The following is a 17,304-nucleotide window of genomic DNA, read 5'->3' as shown; positions in this document are numbered from 1 at the left end:
CATTGGTTGGCAAACATCGCAAACAGAACGACTATAATACTTTAACTTTCGGCCCGAATCTTGTTGAATTCAATACTTGCGAGGAGCCAAAACAGAAACGATGGAGTTCTTTTTTTGGTGTTAATTATTATACATTGACTTAAAACAAACGGTTGGTATCGTAATCATAGTTATAATGCCCTGGTGAAAGACAGTATTTTTAACTCGGTAGCAATCAGGTTGTTGAGGACCGCATTTCTTATATTTATCAGCTCTAGAGTTACGTAGATTAAGTTTGACTTAAATCCCAAAATAGCGTTTGGTAAGTAGTTGACGGCAAACTAACTACGGCTACCTTTTAGGATTTAGTTTCCAAATATCACCTATGAATGCCATCCATAGAAGGCCTGTTTATTTGTTTTAACACGATGGTGGTCGAATTCTACTTTGTTTCTACTTTCCCTCGACTGTTTGAGGTTCTTTGCGGTGCCTTAGAAAAGATTAAACGGAAAAAAAATTGTAGCAAATGTCGTGCGGGAACTTACTTTATTCTCTATGTATAGAGGGCTGAAGTAGCCTCTAAGACTATCTAAACAATTAAAACAAATAATTGATAGCGTTCATATAAGTTTCGGTTAGAACGGAATTATGAGGTTCATTTTGGATAAATTATTCGAAACAACTTTTCTCTCAACTGTTGATAACTGAGTCAAAAAATATTTTTTTGGGAATAAATAGTAAGAGAATAAATTTCAAATTCCTTGACCGATCGTACTTCTTTTCTGCTTTGAGAAGTGGAATATTCAGGAATTAATTATTTTCAAGTCACCCAGGTGTTTATGCCTCGGACTCAAGTTTCAATGCACAAGGGCTGTGCATTGAGAAACGAAGCTACTTGGCAACAATCTGACGCGAAGTGCGTATGTAGATTCTGGAGGGCTTTTCTCAAGAATGTCAACACATCATTCTGAAATATCTGAGGGCACTTGTTTTTGAGCATGAGGTGAAATATATATCTTTTAGGCTTAAAAGTTTCTGAGAGCTGATAATCAAATCTCCCTGACGTTGGAGAGTGCGGGGGCTCGAAGAAATAATTTTGTGTTTATCATTCGTCATTCCTTTTCAGGGTGAGTGAAGTTCTCTCTTATTATTAATATGAAAAAATATATATTTTACTCTATGCTAATTATCTTTGCTTTCTCGTATGGAACTGAATAGCGAAACAGAAGCTAAAAAATTAGAACAAATTACATCTTAACAAATTACTGAATAGACAATTTTTTACCATCAAAGAACAACTTTGAGATTCGATTAAACGGTACAGAAATCATATAAAGAGTTCTGCCGTGTATAACGTTATAAATATAATCGATACCAATGCTTTGCTCTAATTAAACTGAACTTTTTCAATTAAAAGCCTCATTTCAATAGATGAATTCACAATGTAAATTCAACCTCATATCCTCTCTCTTAAATTGATATGGAAGATGAATCAAATCATTTTGTTCAAAACGAATCTTCAGCGCAAAAGTTCTACGTTGTTGTTTTATATAGCTGACGGAAAATTGCGAGCGCGGTAATATTAAGGTAAGGAAAAAACAGAGTCTTGTTTTAATCTTTTTTCCTGTCAACTTGCTATTAGATGAATATTCTCTCCCATAAATCGAACGGTCACGATCGAAATGTTTTGTATCGCCAAAATATTGCAACTCAAAACAACAATGGATGAAGACATATCAAATATTAGGCTCACTCGTTTCATTTTCATATTTAAATCGTGTGGCCGATCAACATCTTAACTGCGACTCCGTCTACGAAACAACATTTAAGAGACCGATATCAATGAAACGGAAGAACAAAGGTGTAGTGACTCGGACAGTAATAACATAATTATAGTAGACATGTGGTTAAGAGTAACGCTAAAGAAGTTCGCTTCAAACTTCGAGTCTCCAGACTGACACAAACACAATGTCTCAAAAGGTTTATTCGAAATAGTTTCACAATTCTTTTATTCATTTTCCCGAATTTCGGTAGTTCTTAGCAGTAGAAACAAAACAAGAATATAAAGATCATTAATAATATAATAGCGCCAAAGTTTGTCAGAGAATTTTGAAATTTCAGAATTTAGACCACCTGTACATGGTCTCAAATTCAAATTCAAATAAAAGGTTCCTTGGGACTAGAAAATATTAGGATCTCACAATTCTAATTCATTTAAGTCGTTTCAAATAGAATTTTGCTCGAAAGCTCTCTTTTATTGTTTAGTCGAATGTCACACTTAAAAGATGTTAAAAAGATTGAGCAGCCCCGCGTAAAAAAAGTAATAAATTTTAAAAAATCAAGCAACCCAGAAAAAAAAAAGATGGCGAGTCTCTATTAGTATAAAAGTTTTGTATTCAAATGATGGTCATTAATAGCTGTTACGACCTGTCATGTCCTCATTTTAAAACAAATTATACATGCACTTGTGGTGACGAAGGGGTTGGTAGAAACACGAGAAATTCTGCAATTTCGAAATTCTCAAGTGATATAATTTGGGAGCAACCTACAGCATAAATTTATGTGACGTAAGGATAAAAAGAACTTGAACATGTTAGATGACAAAAAAGAAGCTGTCACATTTGCAGCTTCATTAACTTAAATGAACTCCACAATTGCCTAATTGTTAGTGACAAGCTGAGTAGTAGGTGATTGATTTTTTTTCTGGAATTTTGTAAGTTTGTTTGTATTTCTGGCTAAGTAAATTTGGCTAAATTTACTTGGCCTGATCCTGAACTTCTATTCGAGTTATAGCTCTCTGCACTCAAGTATATATCTCTGCACTCGAGTTTTTATGTCGTTCTTAAATAATGGAATCTTGTTTACTCCTGTCAAGCTGCTATGGAGTGTTCTCGTAAGATTTCGGGAGGGCCATTAATCAGTCCATGACATGTATTATGATTTTTATTATTATTCACCTGGTAGATAGATAGTTTTCAAAGTAAGCTGTAACTAGGCGGGAATTCAACATTTACCTGTGGCGTCTTATCCTAAATATTTTCAGATTAAGCACAAGGAAAGAAGTATGTGGTGGCTGTTCCGCCATTTAAGATTCGTCCTTTACACATTTACCATGGAGTTTGTCACAGCTAATGATCAATGTAGGACCGAAGTAAATGTACAAGGAATGGCTCTCAAGCGTTCTGTTTTCAAAAGATGGTCAGTGGCGGCTCCTCATCTTTGCGATGTCAAATGTGGACAGGAGATTACATGCCAAAGCTATAACTACAATAGAAATTACCAGATATGTGAACTAAATAACCGCACCAAGGAGGCGAGACCAGAGAATTTCCTTTCAGCATCCGCATGGTTTTACATCCGGCGATTGAACGGCAGAGGTGAGAAATCAAAGGTATTTTCATCTATATGATTTCTATTTCTCAAAATCTTCTCCGTCCTAGAAGAACTAAGAATTGGTGGTTAACGTAAAACTTATCTTTGCTGCAGCTCCCTTAGGCTCTATCCCCGAATTACCGGCGTTGTCTTGTCACGAAATAAAGGCAAGTGAAGGTAAACACATCATAAGCGGCAAGTATTGGCTGAATCCAACTTGTAAAGGAAAGGCAAAACTGATTTACTGTGATATGGTTCACGAAGGTAGGTCTTATAAGTTTGCATGAGTTACTTTATTTTGTTACGAGTTATCAGTAACATGAGATTATTATAAAATTATACTATTATTGATACCATTATCCTAATATTTGGTTTGGATCAGTTCTAGCGAGGATGCCTTTCTCAAGTTGCTCTAACTTAGCTACTGCTTCTCTATCCACATTCTAGATATGGATGAATGTAAATATAACATCAGTAACTGCGATGTGAATGCAAACTGCACTAACACGTATGGTTCTTACAAATGCACATGTAAAGTGGGATACACCGGCGATGGACACTCATGCTCAGGTAATTTTAATGATGACCTTATCAATATTTCCCAATAAAACCCATTTTTGTAAATATTCTCACGATTTTAAGCAGCGTTACCCATGCATGTTTAGGCACAGAGTAACCATGGTTTACACCTGGCTTGTTTCAGAGCAGTCAGGTTGATAAATTAAACTATTTGAGCTGAAATATAATTTCGCAATATCTAATTTATGTAGCCCTAAAAGAGAAACATTTGTTTTAAAATTTATGATGATCAAAGGAATTGAACGACTATAAGTTACAAAAAACGATAAGGTGCAAAAATGTATCGATTGTTTTTCAGATATTGACGAATGTAAAGGAAATCACTCTTGTCACGTGAATGCTATCTGCATGAACACCAAAGGATTGTACGTTTGTACTTGTCACCCCGGATATACTGGAAATGGACGCAACTGCACAGGTATTTGATGCGTTTCTTTTGTAACCATTTCCATCAGAAAGAAAAGCACCATTATCGTTGTAAGACTTGTTTTGCCATTATAACTTGTATTAAGAAGAGATGAATGTAGGCCCGAAGACAATATTGATTATGACACAATTGTTTTAAATAAACATTTAGGGGGAAAAATCTCAACTGGCAAAGGGAGACTTGATGAATGGGCTTACAGGACAGAACAATAGATTTAAACTCGCGGGGAACTAAGAATCTAAAAGAAATGGCAGGTTGAGTCCTGAAGGGATTGTATATTTTTCTCTGACCTTATCTGACCCTTTTCATGGAAAGAAAGGAAACCTTTAGGAGGCGGATAAAAATTACACACTCCTGGGAAATAATTGTGTTACTACCAAATACCTCGGGGCTGGCATCGTTGTGCGGGAGCTGAGAATCAAAAATGTCTTAAACGCATTTGGTAGCATACAGCAGAGGTACATACAACTCAGACTTAAATGGGCGATTAAAGCAAAAGGAAACATGACTCTTTGTAATGCTATCAGTGATTGAGGAAGGGCTAACGCTCGAAACGTCAGCTTTTTTACCCTTTACGGTGGCAAATTTACGTTTTCAACTCAGTTGTTAACACTAAATTAGCTGCTATAATTATCAAAACCTGGGTGATGCCAACATTAAGAGTAGTTACGCTACACCGAAATTTGGTCCAGTGTTTTGTGACGACCTATCCCCCAAGGGATGGTACGTTTTGTGGGAGCAGCAGGAACAAGCCAGTTGTTTCAGAGCCGATAGCTTGATAAACTGAAATACTCGTGATAAAATATGTTTCAAATATCTAATTCGTGGAACACAAAAAGAGAAAAGATTTTTTTATTATGTATGATTATCAAAGTAATCACTCGACTGAGAGTCCGCTCATTTTTAAAGTGACAAACATGATGAGGTGCAAATATATATGTGGTTTCCTCAGATATTGACGAATGTAAAGGAAATCACTCTTGTCACGTGAATGCTATCTGCACGAACACCAACGGATCCTATCGTTGTGAATGCCACCCTGGATTTAATGGAAATGGTCAAAGCTGCACAGGTGAATTTAATCTCTTTGCAATAATATTTAGAATATTCCTGCTCGAATATAACCTGAAGATGCTGAGGTGGTCATATTATTAGTTTCTTATATGTAAACGATACCGGTTGTGCCCTAAGTCTGCCTACAGCTGTCCTTTAATGCATTGTCTGAAAAAGAAGGAGCTCAAATTCGGATCCTGATGAGTTTATCTAGATTTCCAATATCACTGTTTTAGTCTCAAAGCCTTAAAGTAGTTTAAGACATGCGAGTTACAATGTTCAATTCTTTTTCGCCTAAAAACACTGTAGGTACATTTAAGCAATTGCTATCTACAATCGAGTGAGTGAATAACAGACCAATAATAACTTGCATGCTATATCTGTGGATCCATAGCATTAAATAAAGCAATTTTAGCAGGAACTACACTGTAAAATTAAAAGAGCTGATTTGGCCCCAAAAATGGGGCCAAAACGAGTGAGTCCAGTTTGGCACTCGCTTAGGGTCAATTCAGCCCCATTGAAATGGGGCTGTTTTTGGCACCAATTTTGGGGCTGAATTGACCCCGTTGTAGGGGCCAAATTGAACCATGTGAAGGGTGAATTTGAAAAATACAGGGGCCACTTTGAAATTTATAGGGGCCAAAACAGCCCCCGAAATTTCAGCCCTCTCACAAATGGCCCCTTTAAAAAGAGCCAATTCAGCTCCAATGTGGGCCACTTCAGAAGTAGAGGGCTGTTTCCTCTCCATGCTGATTTTCCCCCTTACATCCAAATAATGAAAATACACCACATACTTTATCTTTCAAACACTCATTTATTAGCTTCTAGATATTGTTTATGTAAAAACCTTTTATGCTACCTGATTTTACAGTTATTAAGAATCTTAATTGTGGTATAAAACAGACAAACTTTGAAACATGTGAAAGAATATAACAGACATACATATTTAACATTAATTCAAACATTTTCTAAAATAGATCTCTTCCCTAAATCAGTATACTTCTTAACAGTGCAAGCATTGCAAGAAATTACACCCAAGAGACACTTGTGAGTAAAGCTTCCCTTTTCAATGACTTGGCAAATGTGGTAATGTAAAGCAGTTTATAATTAAGACTGATTTAAAGTACAGAAAATTATCAAAATAAGACAGAGGCAACAAATGGTCCAGTTCCTGCACAAGAATATAGACCTTGCTTGATTTGTGCATATGAAAAACAAAGAGCCTTAGAGCAGCAAAGAGTATTCTTCCAGTGGATGTGAGAATACATGCACTCATATTACTACTCTAGATATTATCAAAATATAAACTATCAGCAAGTACTACCGCAGGCATTTGCCAAGTCATTGAAAATAGAGGAAACAGTGACAAGAGTCTGCCTGTGCCCAATTTCAAGCAATGCTTGCTCTAAAAAAAGTCAAAATTGCCTTTGACCGATTGTAAGAAAATATAAATGAGCCAAGTAACCCAATGAGAGCATCAAGAATCTTTTCTTATGAGAAGTGACAAATTACACTTCCCTCTGTTACTATATTCAGGTGATTGATGTATTGAAGATCTCCAACAATTAAAATTTGTGCTGGACATAATCTCTGATTGCTGAATCAACATCAGCTACTCTATGCAATAAAAACAAGTTTTACAACCACATTAAAATCAAGCCAAAGTGCAAAAAGTGCCTGTAGCCAGAAAAAAAGAATATATATATACACACTTAAGTTAAAGAATTAAAGAGGACGCATCAATTCTCTGTGACTGAGTTTTGTGCCTAAGTGCTTGTCAGACAGAAAAGTTCTGTCTGACAAGCGCTTAGGTGCGAAATTCAGAGTCACAGAGAATTGATGTGTCCTCTTTAATTCTTTAACTTATGTATACTTAGCTCTACTACCACAGCATTGAGCACTTTATGTTAAGGTAGACTCTACCCCCACATTTACATATATATATATATATATAAATATTATGAGAGGAAAAAAGGACGTAACTACATTTCCCGACAAGCCTGTTTCGTGAATCGCTTCACTCTTCAGGGGTTTAATATATATATATTGTTTTTCTAAAACTATAAGCTAAAACACCAGAAATGGAAGTGGAAGTTTAGCTCAATGTGTGTAATTTGTCTCCCATTCAAGACTTGAAAAACTAATGTATGACTCCCAAAATATCTGAAAAAAATCAGGTATTCTATGTCCAATATTTATCTAATGGTTTGACAAAAATTTAAAAATTGCAAAATCAAAAAAACTAAACAAAAAGGCAAAATTAATACAACCCCAAAGTACTTGAACCTTTGTATCTGGACTTCATTGGCAAATGGGCTCAGAAATTTTAGCTGTTCATCTTAGTACCAAAGTAGCAGTTTTTTAGACTTGTACCTCCAAAATGGTCACAACTTCATTAAATGCATGTGATGACAAACACACAAGAACAAAGGTCATGAACTTAAAAGGTGAGAGTGATTATTTTGCAACTTTTTATTTTAAGGCAAGAGATTCAGCACCACAAAATCGTCTCTCTTCACTGCAAGCAGAAGAGGTGAAGCAACAGATTTTTAGACCATACCAATCCATTCAGTTTCCAAGTCAACTTAGTCTAGTATCCTGCTAACCTTACAAGGATACTCTGCAATAATTTTTTTTTGCAATCCACTGTTGCTCAGAGTACTTTAGGCTGCTGATGAGATATCCCTTCTGGGTATCCAACTCTACTGAGGCAGAGAACTGTACAAAAAAACAAACAAATGAACAAATTAATTTGTTGTCGGAGAACAGTAAATTTTTGCAACAACAAAGTTGCAAAATATTTGTAAGCAAACTGTGCATAAGAAGTAAAAACACAATAATGGTGATCATCAATGATGTATTTTCACCAAACTGTATATGTACTTATCAAGAAAAGAAATCATACATCTATGCACTTCAGTTTTAGTTCAGTATATTCATGAATAAATAAGGATTGCTTGTAGACTTAAAAACCAAAACAAAGAAAAGTTTCTTACCCTCGATGGTAGTTGGAATTTCGAAAGCCATTCAGGAGGAACCTGTAGGTAAATATTTGTTTTCAAAAAAATTAAACTGTCTGATAACATCCTATCAATTCACTAATTTTTTAATTTACCAGATTTAAAAATTGGGTTTACTTTGTTTTATGTATGGTGCAAGTAAATACATATCTAATATATTTCAATAAAAATAAAGCAAATCTCGCCATTTTTGTAGGTGCAATCCCCGAGATTTGTCATCTTTAACTGACCAACTGGCACCTTGTGTGTTTTCCTTTAGGATATAATCGAAAGAAAGTAATCGATAATGTACTCTTCACCATCCTGCTAAGTTTAATATACAAGAACTTACTTAGACAGTGCTCAGTTCTGTCGCCTCGTCCGTAAAACAGAGATCCTTGAGCGATTTATAATATTGATTTACCCATTTCTTTCGGTGCCAATGTCACCTCTAAATTTTCATAATCGCTGATGTTTTCTGAATCATCAATCGACGTTTGAACCGTCTTACTCGAAGGACTTGATTCTGCACGCTGAAAGAGTGAGAGCCAAAAAATCAGCTTAAGTGGATGCAAACAAAGACATAGACATAAAAATATCAGTTCATCTTTTCAAGAAAAAGATTAAGAATTCAGAGTGGGAGATCCTAAAATCAGAGAATCTTGAAATAAGTTAAATCCATCTTGTGCAAATGCAGTATTCGAACTGTAACCGTCTCTATCTCTCGGCGCCAAAATTTGATCACGTGACTTTAGTTGCGAAACCGCTGAGACTCAACAAGACTCGGGAGAAGAGGCGAACCATTCATGCGTCAAATTCTCTGGTGGCAAAATTAATTATCGTACCGACGAAGAACTCGTGTCATCTCTAGGTTCAGCGTTCATTGCAATCAATTTCTTGAGCTGTAGACGCTCTTTTATAATAGGGATGTAGTGCCTTGGTACGTCTGCATCTTGGGCGATCGCAAGGAGATCTTGGCCATCGCAACCGTCTTTTTCTGCAAGATAAGATACGAACAAAGATCAATGGAGCGGTCAAGTTTGTGAATGTAAAGTTGCAGTAAAATACGTTGTTAAGAAATTTCTTTTGCCTACCTTTCCTTTCTTAAGTCTCATTCCATGCGACTGTAGCCAAAAAACAGCCTCTTCAGTGACGAATTCGCTGCTATAATTCATTATTGTTTCCGACGCACGTGGTCTAGGTTCGACTAATGCCATCACAGCCAGCTCACGCTCACGTCTCGAGAAAAAGCCAACGATTAATTCGTTGTGTGACTCGGTGTTCAGTTACGAGAGGAACCGTTGAAAATTTGAACACTTTATAAGGAATAGTATAGGGAACGAAATATGGTCGAAAAAAGAAAATTATTTTCATATTTTCTTTTTTTTTCAAAAATTGCACCTCGTTGGGGCCAAATTGGTCAATCCTACTTGGCTCTTGGAAGGGCCAAATTGAGAAAAAGTTCCAAAGTAGAATTCATAGGGGCCAATTCAGATTTTGGAGGGGTCGAAATGGTACTTGTCACGCCCGTTTTGGCTCAAATAGTCCAAAACGAACCTTGATGGGCCAAACTGGCCCTCGAGAAATTGGGGCCAATTTGGCTTTTGGGGTCAATTTGGCTCTTTTCATTTTACAGTGTATTGTCCTACCAGTACTAAACACGATCGTTAGCAAGCGATCTAAGATTTTAGGGCTTACTTACCTTTTGTAATTGAGCGTGGCTTTAAGCAACGTTAGGGCTTTTCTTTGATACATTTCTTAAACCATATATGAAAACTCTAAGAACGGGTACTGTCAATTTTATCGTGAATTAATTCATCAATAAATTAAACTTGCTTCATGTTGAAGTTTATCAAAATGAAACAACACAAAGGTTACCTGCTATATTATTCAGTGTTATTTGTTGTCATTGTCGTTTTAACCGTGATTAAAAATTGTTCTGCGAATTGAAGTCAGAGATAAAGAAATTTGAGAATAGCTCGGGCTGCACTTTTTTATGTCTTTAGTTTTGATCAGCGCCGGTGAAAACTTAGACAAGAAAGTCATCTACGAAAGAAAATAACAATCAACTTGATTTCGGCACGGTTTTCTAAATCTATTAATTTGATTCAGTCTTCAACGATTTTATTCGTCAAAAAAATTAAACTAAAAATAAAAACAAAATAAAACAGGAACGAAGTCTGTTTCCTCAGTCTAACTGTGTCGTTGGTGACTAGTTTGAGTGCAATTCATTGGTTCATGGTTAGACGGGAACTCATTGTAAACAACTCCATCGTTGGGTCGCTTGATCTCTACGTGTTTCGCCATGACACTTGCTTAAAAGAGGTGTACTGTCATGATTGAGAAGAAAATTCAGTAAACAAGGGAAAAACGGCGACGATTTCAATTCCAAATTATACTTTACAAAATTATGAAGAAAAACGAGTAGTGCTGAAATCTTGAAGCACGATACGAAATGACAGCGATAGAAATCATAGAAAAAAAATATTTAGTGGGCTTCAAAATTTGATAGATGAATCTGCAGACTCGAGACTTAACTGAAATGAAATAATTTCAAAGTTTAATCGCCCATGTGGATTCATATTAACAACTCACTTGTAGTAAACTCTCCTCGGTTTGTGCTTGTCGTTACCCTCTCAAAGAGGATAATTTCGTTGTCCTTCAAGTGGTCTATGAAACCGAAAATTCAAGGCTGATAATGATCCGAAAGAGCCAAGGTTAGGATATTCAAGAACAAATATAACGTGGACGGTTCGTTGAAACGACTGCTAAGTCACTTTTCAACACAACGCGACGGTGTTTTCGACCCAGTTTTTTCTCGGCATTTTTGCTGCGCGCTCCGTTTTGAATGACGCCTCTTGCTAAACCACTCTTTTAACGAGTGTAAAGGAAATCATTCCTATCACGTGAATGCTACATGCATGAACACCCTTGGATCACATGTATTTGAATGTCACCCTGGATATGCTGGAAATGAACAAAACTGCACAGGCGAATTTTATCTCTTTCCGAAATGACATAATTGACTCCAGCGCCGCACCATTCAGCCGCATTCACTCATAACTCGTAATATAAGCAGTGGTTTTTCATGAAGGCGATGAAATTTTTATTTTGTTTCCCGCGTTGAAAGTAGCAGTAAATTCCTCAGAGTTGACTTTCATCCGAAATTCACATCGAGGAGGCATAATTTTATGCTACCTTGTGCACAAAAACGAATCATTTTTTGATTATGTTTTAAATGATTTAACAACCTTACACGAACTTTTACATGATGTAGACATGAAACTCTCCGTGGAACTAAAAAACCTTCAAGAATCCCTGAGCTTTAAAGATTCCCTAATAATAATAATAGCAGCTATGATCCTTATTTGACCTATGCAAACGGATGAATGAGTTGCCAGCAATCGGATCCTTGTGTTTTCGCAAAGATTTCTGGGAGCGCCACGGGGCAAACATTACAACTCTCTAGAAATAAATGTATGGCGAAAGACTGTTTCGAGGTCCAAAGAAACGATTACGAAAAGAGATCATCGCTTTTTTTGCCGCTGCTTTATCAGAATTGGAGTGGGTAATGTTGATTCAAGGGAAGCATAAGTTTTGTTTGAACAACCATGAAATATGAAGTAAAATGAACCGATTGACTTTTGACCATGCGCACGGTTTATTGTAAAATTGACATCGTGTTCTGGTCTCGAAATTTAGACATATTAGCCTTTTCAGTTTTGTTTACGTGTTTTAAGTCTACTTATAGCTTCTAGCTTTTTTCTTAGCTTGGTGATACAAAAGAGCGCTACAACGCTACCTTGAAGCAGCAGGAGATCGAAATGGTGTGCTTGGGCATTGAATAATATCGCGATACATTAAAGTAATTGCTTAGGAAATCTTTGTGCAAACGCAAGGATCCGATTACTGGCAACTCATTCATTCGCGTTATGATTATAAATAATTGGATGGTGCTAATAGTCAGAGAGTCATTGCACACTCCTGGGACTTAATTGTGTTACTACCAAATACCTCTGGGCTGGTATCGTTGTTTGGGAACTGAAGATCAAAAATGTCCTAAACGCGTTTGGTAGCTTCCAGTTGAGGTCCAAACAACTAAAGGGCGTTGATGGGCGATTAAAGCAAGAGTTCACATAACTCTGTATAATGCTATCATTTTATTATAGTTCCTATTTGCATCATCATTGTCCAATCCAAATTCTTCTTTAAATTTTACTTAACGCATAGTTGTTCTTGTAAAACATTAGTCCCATCTAGTTGATGTCGAACTGATTGACTTGAAAAATGTCAACAAAAAATGTTACCTTTGTTACTACAACCTTTTTATAATGTTTATTTCTTTTACTAGCCGACCCATGTCATAATTATCAAAACCTGAGTGATGCCAAGAGAAAGAGCAGTTACGTAACACCGATAAACAACCCAATCTTATGTGACGACTTACTCTCCATGGGATGGTATCGTTTTGTGGGAGCTGCAGGAACAAAAATGCCCACAACACGTGTGCCAGCATACAGATGTGGTACAGACTGGTCAGGCTGGTTGGATGATGTTCATCCTACAGTGGAAGATGGTGAAGTTTTCAGGAAGGTCTGCTTTAGTGATCGCTCTACTGGTTGCCGATACACAAAAATGTTTTTTGTAAAAAACTGTGGATCCTACTTTATCTACAAACTTAAAAACCCACCTAGTTGTAACTCACGCTATTGTGGTACAGACTGAAAGTAAAGCAAATATACTTCGCGTAGAAAGAGAACTCACAAATCGCTCCGTAGATACAAGTGTACAAGGTTTTGACATGCGACGTATTCAACCTTTCTTCTCTATTGTCAACATTATCAGCAGATTTTAACTTTGGTGGCAAACAAGTATTTATTTCATTAGAATGATGATTCTCATCGGACAGCCTTTGTCATTGAAGAGAGAATTGCCCGAAGGATCTTTAAAGTAATCTTCAACTAAAATCTGCAAGACACAAACTCTCAAGCTTATGGTTTTTGAGCCTATTATGTTTTTTTTTTTCGTTTTTTTCATTCTTCTGTTGCTCTAATTATAAACCATGATTATTTTAGCGTTGGTGAGTGTAATAGAAACAGGCGCTATCTTTCGTTATAGGCATAGAAAAAAAATTGATGACTCTCGAAATCCGATGTCCTATGAAATTACGTAAAGTTAACGTAATAATAGTAACTCAGTATTTTGAAACGTTAAACCAATTTCCAGACACACAGTAAGCAAAATTCAATAGTTCAGCCTGCGTAACCGTGTGTTAAATGTGTCCGAATCGACCACAATTCATTTGAAATTATTGGATCGCTTACATCTCACGCTTATTTTGAATCCAAGTTAAAGATCTTTACGCAATGGCTTCAAAGTGTCCCTATACAGCTTATTTAACTAAGCGCACGGGCACTTCATTTATTTGAGACAAAATTTGTTCAAATAATTTTATATAGGTAATCACGCGTTTCCAGTGCAATTTGGGATAAAACAGAGCGAGAAAATTTTAAACGACTGACCAAATTGCATAAAGCCGTAAGGCGAGTGCAACTTGCATGTGTATTATTAAGTTTAAAAGCTGCATGTAGCTTTTAAAAGTTGACCTGTTTTACTATGGTTAATGTTTGCCTACAACATAAACACGCTAAAAGAAAGGTATTCAGAACTGCAATGTGTTAAAAGTATTTAGAGTAGCTTAGGTAAACACAAGTTGTAAACAACTTTTTACACCGTTTAAGTAAATCACCCAAAATATTTTACAGGAATGTTAGATTTGAAATCAAAATCACAGTTTCTCTCGGCGAAGTTTTCCTTTTATATAATGCAAACATATTCAAAGAATCCTATGAAAAATAGTAAGCGCAGAAAAGAAACCCACTCTCACCGTAACCCCCAAAGGCTACTGCCTGATATTTCAATATTCTAACTAAGACTAGTCTTCCCATCATTTGATGTTCATTTGTCTCTAATTTACAATAAGAGACCTGAACACAAGGCAAATGAGGCAAAGCAAGGCGAGTTTCTTGACAACGTATAAAAATAGACTCTTCAAAGCAAAGTGATATGAGCTGGGTCAGTTGTGGCTCAGCTTCTTGAGTGGTGTAAATAAATTATCTCATTATTTTAAAAAAACTGTGTATCTCTTTGTAAATAAATTTAACTTACACAGACTATTTTTAGCTGAGTTTCATAACACGAACACGAGTAAGCGTTAAGGGCAGTGTAGTCCATGGGTCGGAGTAGGTTCTCGATACCACTCATCTAATAGCGATCGCGAAAGAGTAGCTTTCACCGTTTTTTATTGAAGTTAATGTCAATAACCAGGGAAAAATAACAACAACAACAAGGAAATGTTGCTGTGAGGTAAAAACAGAGCCATAAATAAAAACTGGGTTTAACTTTACATCGCAACAATTCAGTGACAAATGGAGAAAATTATTGGAAAAGATTTTAACGTAAGGAACAGGGGATGTACATAAATTTGATACCCGTATGGGACAAGGGAAAAAGGGGAGGGGGAAGGTTCTTTATAAAAGAACAATCATTGTTACCCTTAGGTAAATGAAGTTATCGATAAAATGTGTAAACGCACTGGGCGGTTAACTTCGCTCGGTTAATATATTTTTTCCATAAATGAATCAGTCGGAACTGTTGCAGAATAAAGTCTGGTGATACAACCAGGTGCTGTAGTATTGCCCATCGTCTCCCGTTGCCGGATTCCATCATTTATCCTGTCGATGTCATCTGTCCGGCAGAAGGAAGTGAATAACGTTTTCGTACACCACAAATGTAAGTGCACATGCTGGCGTTACTCTAAAAAGAAACAAAATCAACAACAATCAAACGCACAATACACAGTAAAATCGACAATTAACGTTTTACATATATTACAGTTTCAGGGTTTCTTCTAAAGTGCTCCTCTGCTGGATTTCCAAAAACAAAAAAACCGCTAAAACTTACACTAACATATCAGGTGGGGCACAAACATTTGTGATAACGATAAGTATGTTAATAATTTCACAGTATTCGAACATGTAACTGACGAAAAAAATGACATGACACCTACTCCGAATTTTATAGCCTCTCAATATCGCCTGTCTCTTCTTCCCAGTTTCTCACAGACTAGAGGGTGCAAATAAGTTCAAACACCTTATGGGGGTACCCCATCTCTTAAGACCCTCTCCTTTACAAAGCGCTACCTAAAATTAAAGATGAGAGCCCACTAAGCCCTCTTGGCCAATTCTAGATTATACATTGCGGTTTAACACATAAAACTAACAAGCAAATCTACTTGTATCATCAAATTTATTTTTAACATTTAGCCTTACCTGAGGACACTGGGAATTAATCCTTTATAAAATCCTGTTACTCCTTCATGCCTAGATTTTGAAAAGAACCTGCCGTGAGGAGAGGCCAGAAAAAGAAGAATACCTTCTTTCATAAAAATGTGGACTTTACCACTAAGCCGTAAGTCAATCCGAAATTGGATCCAGTTCTCAAACAAGCTGGTTTCAGTTCTCCGCCAATTTTGGTCCAGTTCTTTGCCAAATTTTTTTAAACGGGCAAAACATGTACCTCTCTTAAATGTAGAGGGTTTGAACTGACTAGAGATGGAAAGCTAGTCTATAACGTATCGAAAACTTTAAGTCCTCATGTCAAGTTCCAACTTACCTGAAAGTCTTACTAATCACATCCAACGCACCTTTGTATTCCACCATCGTGTACTGATTCTTTAGAAAAGTAAAATTCATGAACAATAAATGACAGCAGGAAACAGTAAATACTGAACGATTTAACAAAACAGACTTGCTTAGAGACAGCTCCAGATATATTCAATTGGTTTTAGCTCATTTTATGGGCACAGGATCAAAACTTTCGCGCCGTGCGTTCTCATAACCATCTTGGATCCGTGTTTCTTAAGAGGAGTAGAGAGAGTGAAAGAGGGTGAAAGCTACTCTCCCTCATGAGAATTGATATTTATCCACATTGTAGGGTTCCCCTGTCCTTTTGTTGGTGCCCATTTGAACCACTGGGAGAGGGGATGTGTGGGGCTAACGAATCTTTTCCCAAGGAACCGACACAATGACCTAGCTGAGGCTCGAGGATCAAGCACAGGCCACATCAACCTGAAGTCCAGTAAACCAACCGATGAGATCACCGGCCTGAAAACTAAAAAAAGCCTTAAACTACAAGTTTATTTCAAGATAATAGCATCGAAAGTAAAACAAAATCGATCTCAAAAGGTTAATAGTTTGCTAATGAACCTCCTATTCTAACCTGAAGTCTTGCTCTAACCACTTGATAAGGATATGTCGCTGTTGCGGCGAAAATTTTCGACAGTGAAGCCATTAGAAGGTACTCAGTTGAACTCTGACGAAAATGAAAGTTAGCAAAACGTAAATTTGAGAGAAAAACACTTTACATAAAAAAATAACTACTATATTTTCAGCACTTCAGAGTGATTCCCAAGATAACCCACGGTTACATAATAATATGTGTGAGGCGTGAGGCGAGTAATGTGAGGCGTGAATAGTCCAGTGGTCAGTGTGCTGGACTCTGGGTCCGACGGCTCGGGTTCAAGTCCTGGCTGGGGCATGACGTTGTGTCCTTAAGCAAGACGCTTCACTCACATTGCTTCGTCTTCTCGGATAGGACGTAAGACCGTAGGCCCCATCTCCTGCAGGGTTGGGGAAGGATGCGTTAATTTCCCACGCACGAGATTACTGTGAGGTCCTCCCCTGGGATGGGATGGGTGGAAGATGTAACTTGTAAGGCGCATCTGAATATATTCATATAGATATTTGCGCCGAATAAGTATTTATTAAATTAAATTAAATTAATAAACGTCATCCTTTTAGTACCTTCCTACCAGCCACATGTACAACAAAGGTA

The 17,304-nt window shown here is 36.8% G+C and overlaps 2 protein-coding genes and 1 long non-coding RNA gene across 5 annotated transcripts; 1 reads left to right on the top strand and 2 right to left on the bottom strand.

Moving 5' to 3' along the window:
• The first annotated feature begins 960 nt into the window (after positions 1–960).
• LOC149053384 (uromodulin-like) lies at positions 961–14,544 on the top strand. Its single transcript, XM_089189976.1, has 7 exons — positions 961–1,106; positions 3,023–3,356; positions 3,466–3,615; positions 3,799–3,921; positions 4,229–4,348; positions 5,310–5,429; positions 12,761–14,544. Exons 2-7 carry the CDS (start codon positions 3,044–3,046, stop codon positions 13,132–13,134), a joined length of 1,200 nt encoding a protein of 399 aa, XP_089046102.1. The 5' UTR covers positions 961–1,106; positions 3,023–3,043; the 3' UTR covers positions 13,135–14,544.
• On the bottom strand, positions 7,635–10,050 carry LOC149053385 (uncharacterized). Of its 2 annotated transcripts, XR_016181979.1 has the most exons (4): positions 9,504–10,050; positions 9,255–9,406; positions 8,407–8,942; positions 7,635–8,128 (listed from the first exon to the last, which is right to left on the bottom strand). It is a non-coding gene; the product is annotated as an uncharacterized LOC149053385 (long non-coding RNA). The 2 variants fall into 2 exon arrangements; XR_016181978.1 differs by having other exon boundaries at positions 7,638–8,128; positions 9,255–10,050.
• Positions 14,545–15,088: 544 nt separating the features above from the next.
• On the bottom strand, positions 15,089–17,065 carry LOC149053383 (solute carrier family 25 member 32-like). Of its 2 annotated transcripts, XM_089190463.1 has the most exons (3): positions 16,690–17,065; positions 16,084–16,142; positions 15,098–15,225 (listed from the first exon to the last, which is right to left on the bottom strand). In XM_089190463.1, exons 1-3 carry the CDS (start codon positions 16,759–16,761, stop codon positions 15,153–15,155), a joined length of 204 nt encoding a protein of 67 aa, XP_089046589.1. In that variant the 5' UTR covers positions 16,762–17,065; the 3' UTR covers positions 15,098–15,152. The 2 variants fall into 2 exon arrangements, 1 of the variants encoding a protein (XP_089046589.1); XR_016181928.1 differs by lacking the exons at positions 16,084–16,142; positions 16,690–17,065 and adding an exon at positions 15,741–15,779 and having other exon boundaries at positions 15,089–15,225.
• Positions 17,066–17,304: the final 239 nt, after the last annotated feature.

The sequence above is a fragment of the Pocillopora damicornis genome, chromosome 1 (genome assembly GCF_964200805.1).
Source record: "Pocillopora damicornis chromosome 1, jaPocDami1.2, whole genome shotgun sequence".
NCBI classification, from domain to species: domain Eukaryota; kingdom Metazoa; phylum Cnidaria; class Anthozoa; order Scleractinia; family Pocilloporidae; genus Pocillopora; species Pocillopora damicornis.
Note: the sequence above shows the minus strand (reverse complement) of the source record. Positions and strands in the feature narration are given on the sequence as shown.